Source organism: Sceloporus occidentalis, unplaced genomic scaffold (genome assembly GCF_023333645.1).
Source record: "Sceloporus occidentalis isolate IW3139 unplaced genomic scaffold, rSceOcc1.0.p SCAF_1, whole genome shotgun sequence".
NCBI lineage: Eukaryota > Metazoa > Chordata > Lepidosauria > Squamata > Phrynosomatidae > Sceloporus > Sceloporus occidentalis.
This window is the reverse complement of record NW_028316981.1, coordinates 264,790,811-264,808,359: the sequence shown is the minus strand read 5'-3', so window position 1 is coordinate 264,808,359 and position 17,549 is coordinate 264,790,811. Positions and strand designations below refer to the sequence as shown.

At 40.0% G+C, this 17,549-nt stretch overlaps 1 protein-coding gene across 1 annotated transcript in view; it reads right to left on the bottom strand.

Moving 5' to 3' along the window:
* Positions 1-1,098: 1,098 nt before the first annotated feature.
* PCSK1 (proprotein convertase subtilisin/kexin type 1) overlaps positions 1,099-17,549 on the bottom strand; it is a 57,615-nt gene continuing 41,164 nt past the window's right edge. The window contains exons 10-14 of the mRNA XM_089492906.1: positions 17,313-17,546; positions 14,517-14,674; positions 11,241-11,374; positions 6,033-6,194; positions 1,099-4,937 (exon numbers count right to left, since the gene is read on the bottom strand). Of these exons, the coding sequence (XP_089349032.1) occupies positions 4,578-4,937; positions 6,033-6,194; positions 11,241-11,374; positions 14,517-14,674; positions 17,313-17,546 (1,048 nt within the window). The 3' untranslated portion in view covers positions 1,099-4,577. The remainder of the gene's footprint in view (positions 4,938-6,032; positions 6,195-11,240; positions 11,375-14,516; positions 14,675-17,312; positions 17,547-17,549) is intronic.

Here is a 17,549-nt window from a genome sequence, read left to right as displayed (position 1 = left end):
GATTCTCTTTATACAATATTGCCAAAATCCGACCATTTCTCTCTGCCTCTACTGCCAAGATCCTGGTCCATGCCCTAGTGATCTCACGACTTGATTACTGCAACGTCCTCCTGGCTGGGCTTCCTCTTTCTCACCTCCATCCTTTAATTTCTGTCCAGCACTCAGCTGCACTCATTATCACTTCCACCCACCGCTCTGACCACATCTCTCCTGTGTTGGCATCCCTTCACTGGCTCCCCTCCCTTTCTGCATTCAGTATAAGCTCCTGCTGTCCACGTTTAAAGCCTTCCATGGGCTGGCCCCTCCTTACTTATCAGACCTTCTTTCTCCTCACCTTCCCACTCGGGCCCTCCGTTCTGGTAGTCAAGGTCTGCTGTCCCAGCCCAAGATTTCCTCTGCCCCATCTCAGATTCGCCCCTTTTCACTTGCTGCCCCTCACTCCTGGAATCTTCTTCCCCCACGAACATCACTTCTTTAACCAGCTTCAAAACGGTGTTGAAGACCATCCTGTTCAGAGAAGCTTTCCCAGGCATTGCATAACTGTCACTTGCTATTTGATGTTCTTTTGTTGCCTGTTTTATTGAATCATTTCCTGTATTGCTATGTATTTTATATGTATTATCCTACTAGTGAGGCAGGCTAACTCCAACAGGCCTCCCTGGTAGAAGATTAACCATCCATTATGAAGCTAAGCCCTCCCTCCAGTCCACCTGCCTTGGTCCAGGCCTTGGAGGTAGAGAGGAACTGCTGGACCTCATCCCCTTCCCCTCCACCACTCGCTTCTCCTTTTGTGTCATGTCTTTTTAGATTGTAAGCCTGAAGGCAGGGAACCGTCCAATTAAAAAGATTGTATGTACAGCGCTGTGTAAATTTACAGCGCTTTATAAATAAAGGTTAATAATAATAATAATAATAATAATAATAATAATTTCTCCACTCCATTTAGCCAGCCCTGCAATGTCTTTGTGCAGTCAAATTAAACCATTGTACCTATTATTTCCCAACAGATTCATTTTAAATGATATCACTATGTGTCATGTTTTTGTTTTGTTTGTTTTTACAAATGTTAAGACCACACACTCTGGGCTCTGCTAACACATTATGCTGTATTATGCATTTGCTACGATAAAACAAATGTAACTTTTAACATCACATCACATCACATACACGTGGCTGCTGTCATTACAACATGCCATCAAAAATACTTTATTGGACAAAATTTGTTTTGCTCAAATAAAAAAATTGTTTGTTATAATTTATTATTTTAAAAGTTTGTCATCATTTATTCTTTTTAAATTGCATCTGATAAAATCTTTAATATGTTATAAATACCTGTAAAGAAAATATAATGTTTAGTTTCTTTGAGATAAAACATTTGTATCTTTCATTTTCACAAAACACATACTGGCACCAGGAAAAGACTAACAAAAATAATTTAATCTGTACAGTGCATTCTAGGTTGGAAACATTCAAGCAGCACAAGCTGTTATCAGTTTAATTTAAATATAGATTTTGTTGGTTCTTTAAGTTGCATTATAGGCAATGATCTTAAGATCTTAAAGAAAAAATAAAAAGCAAAACCACATATTATAAAGAGTTAGCCTGAATACAACGATCAGGTACTGGCCATTGATGCAGCTGTTATTAAAGTGTGAAATGATAATAAGCAATGGACAGTTATGCTTTCTGCTATTTTTTTCAAGAAAGCATTCTGTACAGTGATCTACATGAGATAGCGATTAGGACTAAAAACGTTATGATGTACATAATATTGTGCCCAGGTTCTGAGAACTGAGGGAGAACACTGTTATTTGCTTTTGTTCAATCATTCCTTCCACTAGTTTAGGCCATTTTATCACTGAACTTCCTGGGTCTTTAAAGTTTAGGGCCTACATGCAGTTGGAATTGAAGAATGTTCAACTAAAACCATTGTCAAAACCTATATTATGAAAACAAAAATAATGACCACAGATGATTTATGTAACTTTAAAGTATATGATGAAGACATCTGCAGCAACTAGTGATAAGAAGAAGAAAAAAGACTTGACCTCGGGAAGGCAGCTAGGAAAGAGCAGGATAAGATACTCAAGTATAAGGACATATCATTGAATAACAAAATCAGGATTGTCCATGCCATTGTATTTCCAATTTCTATTCATGGTTGTGTAAGCTGGACAATGAAGAAAGCTGACAAGGAGAGAATAAACCCAATTGAAATGTGATGCTGGAGGAAAGTTGTATGAATGTCACAGACTACTAACCCCCCACCCCAAGGAAATGGATTGTAGGTAGCGCATATCAAGCCTGAACTCTTTGTAGAAGCCAAAACGATCAAATTGAGGTTATCATACTTTAGCCATATCATCAGAAAAGATGATAATGCTTAGTAAAGCAGGAGGCAGTAGGAAATGAGGAAGACCACATTTACTGGTGGACAGATTCAATCAAGGAAGCCAGAGCCCTGAATTGGCAGACTCTGAGCAGGGCTATTGACAGCAGAGTGTCTTAGAGGTTTCTCATTCATAGCATCACTATACATCAAGGCTGATTTGATGGCAATTAACAACAAACAACATAACAATTGGACTATAGTTTGGTATGAAATTAGGATTATATTGATTAGACAGAAACAAAGAAATTGTGTGAGAGAGAAAGATTGGAATTTACCATCACTATTTATTCTACTAACCTACTGTTAGCTTTTCGTTTGCTTAATTTAATTACATTCATTCACTCAACAATGCGTAAATTAAGATAACAATGAATTCTCATTTGAGAGATGTATCTTCAACAGAAGAGAATTTAAAACAGGGGTAGGGTAAGAATCATGTGGTCTTCTAGATGTTATTGGACTGTAACCACCAGCAGCCCTAGCCAGCTTAGATAATAGTGAGGAATACTGGGAGTTGCCGTTCAAAAACACCGCAAGGAATGCATCATTTCCACCCCTGGCCATCTACAAAGATGTCCCCGTGGGGAAAAAGATTTAAACTTTTGAAAAACTTTAAAGATTTGAAGATGTTTAAATTTTATTTTGAATCGTCCTTGGTGATTTGTTGCTTCCTTTGGCAGGTTGAAATTATGAATAGGATGTTTTCTACCTTAGCTTTCTATGCACACTGTGTTTTCTCTCCCATCCTCTTACTTTCTTCTTCATTAACCTTGCCAGCTCCATGCCCTCATTTTGTTTCACTGTTTCTTTTTTTATGTCATCTTTTTGGCTGTCTTACCGCTTTCATTTTAGAACAGAGTTCAAACTAAGGTGCATTCCCTGCAGGCGCTGCCATGCCTAATTTAGCAGCTAACCCAGTCATAGTATCTTTTTTTGTTTTTTGAAAATGACATTTCCCATTTCTTTTCTTTTCATTTAAAACAAATTCTTGGTTTTCTCACTGACTTCTAAAAAGCTCATCAGTCTGGTAGCTGAATGTTGACAAAACTGTGTCTCTGTGTCATTCACAGGGAGAGGCATGAAAATAGTGCCAACTGAATCAAATTCATTATTTAAGAATTTATATTGAGGGTTTTTTTTGTTTGTTTGTTTCATTTAGTATTTTTTCTTACTGACGTACTGTTTGAAATGTATGTACATAGTTTGCAATTTTGTAAAATTATCAAATTTAATACCAGTCTGAGCATTAGGTTTCCTCTCATACCACTAAAAGGGCAAAGCTGGTGATCTTCCATTGGGAACCAGTTCCATTCCCTATGTACTGGCATAGGATTGAAGAGCTTGGAAGACTACAGGAATCCCCAGCCAGCATGACTGATGGTCCTAAAAATAACTCTTCCTCTTCTACACAGCCAATAAAGACAAAAGAGCCCTGTCTTGTATTTCACGGCAACTCTATTCAACTGAGAGTAAGCTCCAATGAAATCATCTTGGTGTAAAACCCATTGAGTAATCATGCACAGGTTGCATTGTAAAAACACACACACACACACAAAATTGTGAAAGCTGTTCGCTCATTATTTCGTCTGCAAATTGCTGTAGCTTTGGTCTCCTCTGATCTCAAGTAAGGTCCTCCTGAACTCAACAGAATGAGTATTTTGGACCTGGACTGGGCTTTCAACAAGCCATCTTTAATTATCTTTCCTATGTTTTTCTATTACTAAGGTATGGATATCCCTATCTAGCTTCCAAAACTGGGGAAAAAACACTGTGAGATGTGCACTGTTGCCTGGCAAAAACAGACAAGTACTCCATGGATGTTTCTGAAAGCATTAAATTTTGGGATGAGTCTCACCAAAAATCATGTCTATATTTGTGGGTTAATGGAAAAAATATTTCTACATTGAATCTTGAATGTTTTGTAAAGATCATGGTTTTACTGTGTTTTATTCTTGAACGAGGTTGCCCCTTCTGAAAGGATTAATCAATGCTTTGAATAAAGGATTGATGACCTCACATCTAGCAAGCTGCATTTTTTTCTTTTTTAGGTCATTCATAAATATAATGCAATGAAAGCTGTGTTCATGCAAACTGCCAGAATAAGCAGGACTTAATCTGAAATGAGGAGTATTATGGAGATGAAGCGGGTGAATATTTCCAACCTAGTGCTTTTCTCTGTATCTTTTTAATCTTCATCATTCAGAATATCAACCAAGGCTTGCAGTAGTCTGTCATCTCTATGCTTGTAGGGTTTGGAATTGTAAAAAAGATCAACATAGTCACTATACAAAGACTCTTCTGAGTCTTTCAGCTGGGAGGCTCGGTTTAGTTTCTCGAGAGCTTGTTGGAAATGTTCATATGGAATATTGGAGTTTCTATTAAGTATCTTCTTTGTTACATGACTGCCAGCCATCTGGGCCCGAAATGCATTTTGCAGTAGACGGAGCATTGCATCTGATGAGGGTCTCTCCTGTGTTTTCTCGTTGCTGCTGGTAATTTCTGCCTCCTTGATTTTTTCACTCAGGTTCTCCTGTGTAGTGTGGTCCTGAAACATACATGAAGGTGCCAAACATGAGTGCCTTACATATACAAGAGTGCTGGATGGCCAGGGATCAGGGTTGGCCTAATACATTTCACTTCCTGAGAAAAAGGATAAGATGGCATCTCTCTCCATACTACACTGACACTGGCTGGACTGACAGCTGGCTCTTACTTGAATGCGACGGCATTCCTCCATTACCATAGGTCAGCAGGTCAGATTAGAGAATGAGGACAGACTGTACAGCCCACACAGCTCTGTTGTCCAACCCCTTGTCATTGCTCCCCCCATGGAAGAATTGGGGCCTGGGGCCAATAAAGAAGATTTTCAGTAGTTTGGAAATATGCATATGCAAGATCTCAAAGTGCTTTTGCATTCACTCATGCTGGAATGCATCTAGTCCAGCATCATGGGGCCCATCACACTAAATTATGGTGCTATTGTTTCACTTCAGCTATCATGGCTCCTTGGTGTGGAATTTTGAGATTGGCAGTTTACAAGGGGCATTTAGAATTCCCACCCAGAGCGCACTAGTGCCTCACCAAATTACAAAGCCCAGATTCCATAGCATGGGATCATGGCAATAAAAGTAGAATTATAATGCTATACTTCTATTGTATGAAGGATCCAATGGTGCCCACAGTGGTCAAATGGATGCCTAAGAGAAGCTTATCAGCAGGACTTTGAATTAATAGCTTTTCCCCACTGTTATCTCCCTACTAACAGATACTTACAGAGTTCAGAAAAGTTACTTGTTTGGACTTCAATTCCCAGAATTCATCAGACAGCACAGCCAATGCAAAGTAATTTTTCAAAGGTGTAGATAACTATCACCAGAATACTGGTTCTGAACCTAGATGTTCCACTGAGCTAACAATGGTTGCTAGTTTTGCCTTCATGAATTTGTCTAACCCCCACCTTTTAGTAACTTTCATCACAACCTGTGCCAGGCTGTTTTGCTAGTGAATGAGAGACAGAACCAAGAATGGAATAAATCCAGAAAAGATAAGAAAACTTTAATTAAAAGGAAAACAGTATTTCTTCTCTGATGTGCCATATACTACAGGAAGAAATGGATAGGTATGAGGATAAGAGAAATACCTCCACAAAGTCTGCCATCTTTTCCACACCCCTCCTATCATTTTGGACAGTGTTGTACGATGTATAGACACGAGGCTTCTTCATGTGCTCAGGCCGGGTAGATGTGCCATGCAAAATCAATTTCCAGTTCACAATTCGTCCTTCATTTTGCATTCTTCTGGACTGAGGGACAGCAACATCAGTATTAGTCTTCTACATTGTGTAGGTGCAATGCCAAAAACAAAAAACAGGTGACTGCAATGTATCCAAGAACAGTGCAAAATGTGTACAGAATTTTAAAGCCTTGGAGCCAGGTCATGTTTTCCATCAGACTTACTTAGAGAAGGTTGCACCACCTGATTTTGCAGAATACCTCCTTTCCATCTACCCCAGAACACACCCCATTCAGTAGAGTCTCATCACCACCTGTGCATCAGATGTGATGTGCATCACTTCTGTTGTGCCAAAACGCAACAGTGTCACCTACTGGTGGGGTACTGGGGAGAAAATTGGCTCCCACCTGTTCCACAATTGTCCACACTTGTTTTAGTGAATCCATATGGTAATACTTTTGACTTGTTTTGGCTTGTTAAGCAATTGTGCGTTGAACACTGTTAACGCCTTTATGTGTGTAGATATAAATGTATGTGTACTTAATTTTTTAAAAGTAATGTATTGTTTTCTGTTTTCTGTTTGTTTAATTATATATTTGACTTTTGTAAGATGTGGTCTTTAAAGCTGTATTTGTTTTCATTTTTGTAATCTCACTTGATTCTTAAATGGGAGAATATGGAGGATGAGGATGAGGAAGATCCATTAATTTCTGTACCCAGTGCTTTTAAGCAAAGGACCCAAAACTAAATTGTACTAAATTGTACATGGGCTTTTATGAATATAAAGCCACTTTTTCAGATGCAGTATCAAGTGGAATTCATAATCCAAAAATGATGAGAAAATAAACCCAGGAGCTTATCGCACACACTTTTGTCTCCATTCTGGGCATGAGCAGGGAACGCCTGTGACCAAGTTAAAATGGAGTTTATTGCATGCTAAACTGTTGGCAAGGCATCCCCATGCCATTGCCAACCCTAACCTATTCCTGAGCTGGGCTGAGGCAAGTGAATTTTTCTCAGCTGGAAACTGAGCAAAATTCACGCGCCTCAGCCCAGCTCAGGGATGGGTTAGGGTTGGTGATAGTATGGGGACACCTTACTGACAGTTTAGTATGCGATAAACACTATTTTCACTTGGCCACACATGTTCCCTGCCCGTGCCCAGAAAGGAAACAAAAGTGTGTGCAATAAACTCCCCCGTTAGCCGTAAAGTGCAGCTTGGTTTTCTTTTCCCCCTTCCCCTTCTTTTCTATTTTTTCTGTATTCATGATGGTTATATTTATGATCTCTATGTAGCTCCTAATTTAGGAATTACTTAGGGACTGTGAAAGTCCTCAAATCCTTACTTACTGGGCAGTAGCTGCTGCCATCAATAGGGGTCTGTTCACCTGTCAGTCAGTCAGCAGCTGGCTGATGTTCCTATCCCCTTGGAGGAACAATCTCTAGTGCAAGGGGAAATTGGAACAGGGCTTCTCCTTCTGCCTGTTGCATTAGAAATCTCTCATAGGAGGAAGTGGAAACAGCAATCAGCTGCTTCCCAAGCCACAGGGAATGAACTTTTATTGATCATAGTGGCTGCTTCCCAATAAGCTGAGGATGGGAGGTTGGGAAGAGATTCATATATTTCCCATATAGGATTCTGGCTGTCATCTTTTTATTATTATTATAATACAGATACTATTTTATATATAGTTGGGTCTTTAAATTCTGTAGCCACTCTGGGAAATATATTGGAGAATGGGATTTTAAAGATTCAAATAAATAAGGCTGAGTTAGTGTATAGGTATAATAAGCAGTCTGACTGAGTCACACATACTGAAGAATGTGGGGACAGAGTCTGACACACATTGAATATTTCTTTAAAGGAGGCTGCTGCTGTTATAACAACTTCTATTTCACATTTATTTTTGTAAGCATTTAGGCCAGACTTCCTCAGTGTGATGCTGGCTGCGGTTGAGGGGAATTATAGTGTGATACTCTGGAGCCCTGGTGGCACAGTGGTTAAATGCCAGTACTGCAGCTATTCATAGCCACAAGTTGTGAGTTTGATCCCGGGCAGAACTCCAGGGTCCATTCAGGCTTGCATTTTTCCATAAGTCGCTAAAATGAGTACCTAGCTTGTTGGGGGTCATTGTATATTGCTTAGGGAGTGCTTAAGTACATTGATAAGCAATACCGAAATGAACTTGCTGTTCCTATTGCTAGACAGCAATACACTATGAAAGGCTGATAGAGCCAATGCATTGCTAATCAGCTTGTATGGCACTATTAGATTCAGAGTATAACATTTAAACTTTATGATGCAGATGTACAGATATGCTCATAGATATCGCAAACTTGTTTAAAAAGACTGTACAGAAGGGACTCCAGAGTGGATCCTGTCCTCTAGGCTATAAGTCAATGCTACAACTTGCTGTTTATCTGCTGGAGAATGCAATCTATAGATGTTATGAAATAAACCAGCAACCTGAAGCACATCTAATCAAATTGATAAATTGAAAGGAGTCATGTTTCAAGATGTTAAAAGGTGGTCTTTACCCCTGAGGAGGGCTAAAGAACATTTACAGACTGAAATGTAGAACATTCAAGAAAAATCTAGGACATTATCAAATAAAAGCTATAAACACTAATATAAATGTAAATTCATGTTCAGAATGGAGGACATTTTGGAATTCCTCCTGGATAGAAGATTGAAATGTAGGACATGTCGTGGAAAAGGAAGACATCTGGTTACCCTGCAATTATGGCACTATTGTCATGATCAAATTACCCATAAACATTAATAGTCTTAATAGCTAACAATCACACTGAGCCATGGAGGTTTGTTCTGCTTCTGATCAGGGTTCCTCAGGGTGGCATACACCCAGCTGCCTCCTGCCAACAAATAATAATGTGACGAGGAATTGCAATATAACGTTGCCATCTGATTGTCATAGCTTCTTTCACTGGTGGATTTGAGCTGGAAACACCATTCTGCTGCATCCCAATCACTAGCCGAACCCTCTCTTGGTGTGGTTGTTGGCCCTTAAGGTAGTTTCGAGGGATCTGGCTAGAAACTATTCATTTGAAGCTAAGTAGACATCTCTCTCTCTTTTTTCTGTGGTTATGAATACTAGTACAGTTGGCCCTCCTTATCCACTGATTTTTTATACATGGATTCAGGCATCCACGGCTTGAAAATATTTTTAAAAATTGATAAATTTCAAGTATCAAACCTTGATTTTCCCATTTTATATAAGGGACACCATTTTGCTATGCCATTGTATTTAATGGGACTTGAGCATACATGGATTTTGTTATTCACAGGGGTTCCTGGAACCAAACCCCAGTGGATAACAAGGGTCCACTGTATGAATAAAGCTTATGTATGCATATAGCAGGAATTTTAAATGTTTTTCCTCCAAACTTTGGCTGTTTTTGGACTTCAGCCAACTTGGTCAACAGTCAGGAATTCTTGAAGTTGTTATCCAAAACATCTGGAGGACCAAAGTTTGGGAATCACAGTATTCAGTCAGAAAGTCTAGCCTCCTTTAAATGTGTAGATCATTCAACTTTTTTTTATTACAGATTTTCATTAAGAATAATACTTTCCTTTATACATGACATCCTCCAAGCCCCCTGAGGCTGAGAGTATGTGTCTTGCTGAAGGTCACAAGTGGGTTTCATGTTCGAGTGGGAAATCAAATCCTGGTCTCCAGAGTCGTAGTCTAACACTCAAACCACTATGACACACTGGCTACTCATCCCTAGGTCAAAATAAACCTTGGCTGGTAGCGAAAAACTATACCCTTGAGCAAAATTAAAACCAAGGACAGCCCACCCAGAAAAACCCTAAAGCTATTGAAATAAACCATGAAATATACAATCTGTAAAGTAAGAAATCATTATATTTAACTCCTTGAAACTGAACATAGATAGGCACCATTTCTATTTCTCTATGTCTCCGACTGATGCAGTGACTGAGGACGGCATCTCTCCTCTCGTGGCATGCCTGGAGTCAGTAATGGGCTGGATGAGGAAAAACCAACTCAGTCTGAATCCAGAGAAAACGGAGGTACTCGTGATAGGTTCCCCTGGTCCAGGAATGGCGGTGGTTCCACCTGTCCTGAACGGGATCACGCTTCCTGTGAAGGACTCCGTGCGCAGTCTGGGGGTGCTTCTTGATTCGTCGCTTCACCTTACACCTCAGGTGAATGCGACGGTCAAGAACACCTGTTATCAGCTTCGGCTCATTCGCCAGCTGCGCCCATACCTGGCCCAGAGGGACCTTGAAACGGTGGTACACGCTCTGGTAACCTCTAGATTGGACTTCTGCAATGCGCTCTACATGGGGCAACCCTTGTATCATACCCGGAAGCTACAGCTGGTGCAGAATATGGTGGCCAGGCTGGTCACTGGTACTTCCAGGACCAGCCATATTACACCTGTGCTCAAAGATCTGCACTGGCTGCCTATTCGCTTCCGGGCACAGTACAAGGTGTTGGTGATTACCTATAAAGCCCTACATGGCTTGGGCCCAGGATACCTGAAGGACCGCCTCTCCCCATACATTCCGCCCCGCACCCTCAGAACTTCTGGGCAGCAATTACTTAGGGTTCCAGGGGCCAAACTCTCCTCTACAACGAGGAGGACGTAGTCCATCGTTGCCCCGACCCTTTGGAACACGCTGCCCACAGAGCTCCGCTCGGCCACCTCCTTGGCTCAGTTTAGAAGGGACTTAAAAACCCTTCTATTTCGAACTGCATTCCCCGAGTGAAGTCCTAGATGGCCTCCCTCCCTATGTTGTTGGCAAGATGGATGGCTGACCGGGGTTTTTAAGTTGTTTTTAATATGTATAATGTATGTACTGTTTTTATCATGTTGTTCACCGCCCTGATCTATGGAAGGGCAGTATATAAATAAAATTTTTATTATTATTATTATTATCAGTCTGGGTTTCTTTCTTTACACAGAGAAAATTGCTGTCGTGTTTAGTTTATGACTTAAACAGGTTTTCTGATTTCTTAAAAGCTTCCCATTCTAATTTCTTTAGTTCTAATTTGGGAGAGGGTCAGGGACTATATTTCTTCTTTATAGTTACTTCCATGCATATGACTGCTTCTGAAGTTTTCCTTACCGTATCAACAATTTTTAAAGTCCATGTTCCTGTTGGATCCTCTCCCCAGGTGTGAACCGACATGAAATCCCAGTCTTTAAAACCATTAGGTGACTTGTCTCTTTGCCTTTCAGCCAGTAAGACTGTGCTGGTTCCTGCATCAGAGAAATGGAATCAGTGTGTGTCCCAGTATAAGCTTATACATGGAAGAAAGGTGTTGCTTAGCAGCCAGAGATACACCATTGCTGTTGGTAAAGCAACAAACAAATGTTCATTGAGGATAAAAGCAATTAACTAGTCTGTTCAGAGCAATGATAATACATGGATTTGCCACCCAACAAAATACTAGTTCTGTTCAAGCATTTACCCAAAGATATATTGGCTTAAAATTGGGGATGGGGTGGCGAACTGTATAGCTACTGGCCCAGGTTGTTGGAAAGACTGTATTCTTCCTTATGAATCTCTCCATGTTCTGAGATCTTCTAGAAAGACCCTTCTTTTTGTCCCATTACCCTCCCAGTGACATCTGGTGGCAACATGGGAAAAGGTCTTCTCAATGGTTGCTCTCAGGCTCTGGAACTCTCTTCTCAGAGATATTTGACTGGCACTATCTTTCCACAGACAGATAACGGTGTTTTTATAACTTTTTTGGTGGTTTTTTTCAGGCTATGTGAAAATGGAACATGGCCGCATAGCCCGAAAACCCACCAAAAACTATGGATGCTAGCCATGAAAGCCTTCAACTTCACAAAGGTGTTTTTGTTTAGTTTTGGTAGGTCTTAGAAGACTGATTGGTCAAGGGGCATAGGGCCTTATGTAATGGACTGGATTTTCTATTTGCTCATTTCTTTTTCATCATCTAATTTTTTAAACAAGTTTGAATTTTTTGAGAGTGTAATTATAGTTGTAACATTTGTATGTTGTGAATTTTTAACTAAGGAGGAAAACACATGGTCAGGAAGAAGGTGTTTAGATGCTGTGTGCCTCCAAAGTGGCAGGAAGCTGTGTCGAGGCCACGCTCCAGCCCTTTGGACCAGAGCAGAAGGAAGCCAGCATAATCTGGCTGCTGGAAGCACCAGTTGGCCCCAGCAAGCACAGCCCATGGGCCATGCAGTCAGTAGGGTTTGGACCCGCTTCTGGCTGAAACGGACTTGGGCTGCTCCATCATGCCCATCTATTCTGGCCCTAGGGTTGCTTTAACAGCTGTAAGTCAACTTGAGTTAGACCTTGGAATGTTGAATTGGAAGGTCTGAAGAGGGCTTGGACTGAATGCAGTTTCAAAGCTCCTGCATGCTGAGACAGTGATAAGGTTGGAATGGTTGGGGGCAGGATACTGCCTGATAAGGTTAGGTTCCTATTGACTGGAGCCTTTCAACAACTACTGCACTTTCAGTACAATGCCATTATGGAATTATCTCTGGACCTTAACAGCCAATGTGCAAAGGTCTAAGGGCCTGCCCTGCTCTGGCACCCCATTTATGGAAGTTTGATTGGCACTGTTGGTTTCTTTCCAGCATCATGTCAAAGCATGGCTTTTTATTAATGCCCCTTTTAAAATGTTACATGGTTTAATATATATTTAATCTTGTTATATTACTTTCATTGTTTTAAACTGTTTAAATTGCTTTATAGGGACCTCTTGGTATCCACTAGGGTTTGGTTCCAGGACCCATTGTAGATACCAAAATCCATGGATGTTTTAGTCCAAGTATATATAACTGGGGAGTAAAATGTTCCTTATATAAAATAGCAAATATCAAGGTTTGCTTTTTGGATTTTTAAAAAATATTTTCAAGCCACGAACGGTTGAATCCATGGATGCAGATTCTGTGGATGCAGAGGGCTGACTGTACTTTTATACCATACCTTTCAACATATGACAGATAAAACAGACATAGGGGTCCAATCAACATCACAGTGTGGTCAAGAAGACAAAAGTTATTAATAAGGAAGAATAGATGAAATAGGAGTGGCTATAGCAGTTTGTTTTTGCCTGAGCCTACTGGAAAGGGCAAGATTCTGCTTCTTCCTACATTCTTGCTTTCCCCATGCTACATTAATTGATTACAAATTACTTGTACAACTTAGTTTGTATCAGCTGAAGTACACTGAGGACTGGAGGCAGTGAGAAGAGAAAACTGGAACATTTAAAAAGCTGCTGAAAAAAACAACAGAGGATTACTGGGCATTAAAAACCAAGATGAGCAGGTAAGCATATGTATAGTAGAGGAAGGTCTTGCCATAGTGCATTGCTATGGGCACCAGAAAAACATGCTGCTGATTTTGATGACAAAGGTCCATTTGAACATAATTATAGTGGCTATTGTGTACCCTGGTGTTGCATACCTTTCAATTAATTTCTAAATCTAAGGTGGACCTGTCATAGATTTTGGGTTTTTTGTTTTTGTTTTTATTTTTTGGCAAGATTTGTTCAGAGGGGGTTTGCCTTTGCCTTCCTGAAGGCTGGAATAATGTGACTTGCCCAAGGTCACACAGTGGGTTTTCATGGCTGAGCGGGGATTCAAACTCTGGTCTCCGAAGTCCTAGTCCTATGCTCAAACCACTATACCACACTGGCTTTCTGGCCATGACTCACACACCCCCTAAATAGGAAGAAAAAAAACAAGCCATACTTCAGTATGTGGCATAGATTTTATGAGATACAGAGCTCTCTTTTGGAAGTATTCTGTTGCCAAGACAACAGGGTCTGGGTGGTTTATGGCTTAAACTCCTCATGCACTCCATAAGGGAAGCTTATATTTTTAATTAAAATGCAGCCATCTCTACCCATTTGATGCCATTGGCCTTGGAAGGGATTTGCATGCAGTCTTTAACACAATCAAGCCTATATGTTTTGGAAGGTTCGTTACAAGGCAATACATAGATAGATGTGGTGTGCCATATGATGGCATGTGCTGTTAGCTAGAGCTTGGGAAAATTTCTTTTTGGACTACAATTCCTCCAATATCCCTGCCAACAAATCCTGGTGTCATACTAGCTGAGAAATTGTAAAAGCTATTCTTCAAAAATTACTTTTTCAAGCTGTGCTATTGGCTGACTATAACCAGCTAATTTTCAGTGATGCATATTTTGAATGTGAAAGTCCAGGCTTTCTGTTTTCCACTTAAGTGTCAGTAGGTTCCCTTTTTTCTTAAAAGTGCACCTAATCTTCCTACTGACCAGAATATTTAAAATGAGTAAAGGGTGGTGGGAGGACAAAGAAAGAAAGAAAATGGATGGTGATGCCCATGATACATTTAGATGGATAGCAGCAATAGATAAATTATTCTCTGATACCTGATGGAGAAGTTAGGGTCACGTGAAGATCACCTCTGCGGGAATATTCAATTGTGGCTTCAAACTGTACATGTTCCAGAGATTTAATGGCATTTTCTTGACCTTCACAAGCTGTTGTGGGAATTTCAATGGTAACTTCACCACTAGCTTTTAACAACCTGGCAAAATTAGGAAAAAATGGAATTATTATTTCTCCTATTCCTCTCAAAAAGCTCTGCTGCTTTTATTTAACACCTTCCTTATGAACTACAATAGCAGTTGCACTGCCTTTAAAAAGTGAGAAGCACTGAAGGGTTTGTTGGAGTCTTTTTAATCTGTCAGGCAATCTTTTTATGTATGCTGGATACTTTGCTTCAAAAAGACAAAAGGCTATCGCTCACAGAGAAAAGCATTTGTGCAAAATATGGAACTTGGACACTACACAGTTACAACACTGTGATATCACATTAACTGTCATGACTGAATCTTACTGAATGCTGGGATTTGCAGTTTAGGGATGGGACTTAGAATTCTTAGGCAGAGAGCTCTAATGTCTTGCTAAACTCCAACCCCCAGGGCTTAGCCTTAGCAGTTGAAGGAGAATCAAAATGCTACACTTGTTTTCTTCTTCTGGTTGAAGTGATTTAGACACAGTCCACCTTATAACAGATTAAAAATATTCTTCACATACAAACTTACAAATAGTGAAACTTCTCCTCTTTAGATATAGAGGGCAATAGAGATGCCAATGGGAGGCTGAGACCTAAAGCACTCCTCTTCCTTGAATGGCTATTCAGTATGCTTTAATACTAGTAAAATAGGGGTCATGTGGCATCACTTGCACTAGCCCTCAAATTGAGGGATACTTGGTATGCTCAAGGCATGTAGTTTGGTAGACTAGAAAAGCCTTGTTCTGTGAGTCATGTGTGACTGACCTTATTTTCTCAGGTTCAGTTGTAAATATATTCAATGCAATATTGAGGTCCTGATAAATAAATTAGTCTATTTTACAGTATTTGATTAATTGTGTTAAATTTGACTTTCCATCAGTATTCCAAAGAGCTTTGGGAAACAAGCAGACTTTTGCTCTCTCTTCCTACACTCTTGAGAAGTATGAACACAGAAAAACCAAAGAAACTGAAAAAGCATCTGATCACATTTTAGAAGAAAACTGGCAAAGGAATAATTATCTGAATAAGTATTAGTGTTGTACCTTGGTACTCAGTTCTTATAGCCTCTTTAAAATTTTGAGATGCAGTCATCCAGGTGGACTAACAGCAATCCAAAGTGTGATGGATGAGGTTCCAAATAGTGGACCATCTCCCACTTCAGAAAGCCTGGTGGCTAGCACTAAGCAGGGTGGGAGGAAAGGATAAGTGTGCATGTGTGTTTATATCTCCTCCTGCTTGGTCCCATGGGAGGAGGAAAATACCTCATCTCCAGACTGGGATAAAGTGGAGTCCAATTCTGGCAAATAAAGGGCACTGGATGCAATAGCTTCAAGGGCACCTCTGTCTTTCTCCTGATCCGCCTCACCTTGTAATGTACAAATTTAGGTCCTGTCAGAGGCTAGAATACCACAAATAGTTCAGTTATACCCCCAGATTTCTATGTGGGGAAATACAGCTTTTCCTCCTTCCACACATAGCTTCTCTCTATTAGTCACCTCCTTACAACAATTGCTTTGTAATTACCATTCTTTGGTCTAAATTCTCTTTTAGTCCTGACTGGAGTGGACCCATTAAGTCCATTAGATGTATAAGTGTTAGCATACTAACGTATCAAAAATTTTAACTTATGTAAAATATTTTAGAAATATGAATATATTCTAAACCTTTCCCTTGTTTCAGCTACAATAAATCTGTTCATTTAAATTATTAGGAAGAAGAATTTGGAAAAGTTACCTTTTGGGATTGACAGTCCCAGAATCCTCTAGCTAGAATGGATTTTGCTACTGAGGAATTCTGGGAAGTAACCTTTCCAAGCTCTATTAGGAACAGAAGAAGACATAAGATGTAAGTCTTCTTGTCTATTTAGCCCATTTAAAATTTTCCATAATGCTCTGGATCACCAGATGCAATAACATCACTGGTACAATGTACAATGTAAGAATTTTAAAAGGGCAGTTCATAGCATGGAGATCCAGAGGGCTCAGAGGAAGTATTAGCACTATGTGCCCTTGCTGAATACAGTATTGCCTGCTTTGACCGGCAGCAGGCCTCCAGGGTCTTAGACTTCACTGCTATCTCACTATCTCTGGATTGGGGCCCATCTACCTGGATGGTCCCCAACACTCTCTTTCTTGTCCATTTTATATAAGAGAACTACTGAATGGAAGCAATTCACTGTGAACATTTTTAAAAGTGTGTCTAATGTCTTTTAAATCTTGAAGTGAAGATAAAAATAATACCCATAGACATCAGCTAGAAGAGTGTCACCCAACCTTTTCTATGCCCCACATGCCTAGGAAATATTTGATTAATGTTCACAGATCCTGCAAAAGTAATATCACATTTGAAGACGAAGAAGTCTAATATCTAATTTTTGAACCACAAATTGAACTGCAATCAATACTGAAAGTGAACAAACTGAACTTTAAAAAAATAAGCTTTTAACTCAGTGCATAAGATGCAAATTTAAATTGCACAACTACATTCTAATTTATTCAGAAAAAATGAGTGATGAATTGTGACTCGTCAATCATGGACACAAGCCACTCTTTGTTGAGCGCCCTGAAACTCTATCTTGTGCCCCCTGTGGCTGCAGGTACTCCGGACTGGAAACTCTTGAACTAGTAATTATCAACCAGACTCTTACCTTGGTTCAAAGCTGTTGTCCTTCACAATGCATTCTTTCTTTTCTGGCACTCCTTTCCAGGTTTTGGGGTCTGCCAAATCTACCAGTGCTTTAGCATTGAGTAATCCAAATCCAAATCTGCTGTTCACCATCAGCCCAGCCCCGTTCTTCTTCCATCCTGGATTGTTGGCCAATGGATCGAATTCAGATGTCCAGACTACCAAATGTTGCATATCCCTCCAGGTTAGATTAGGACTA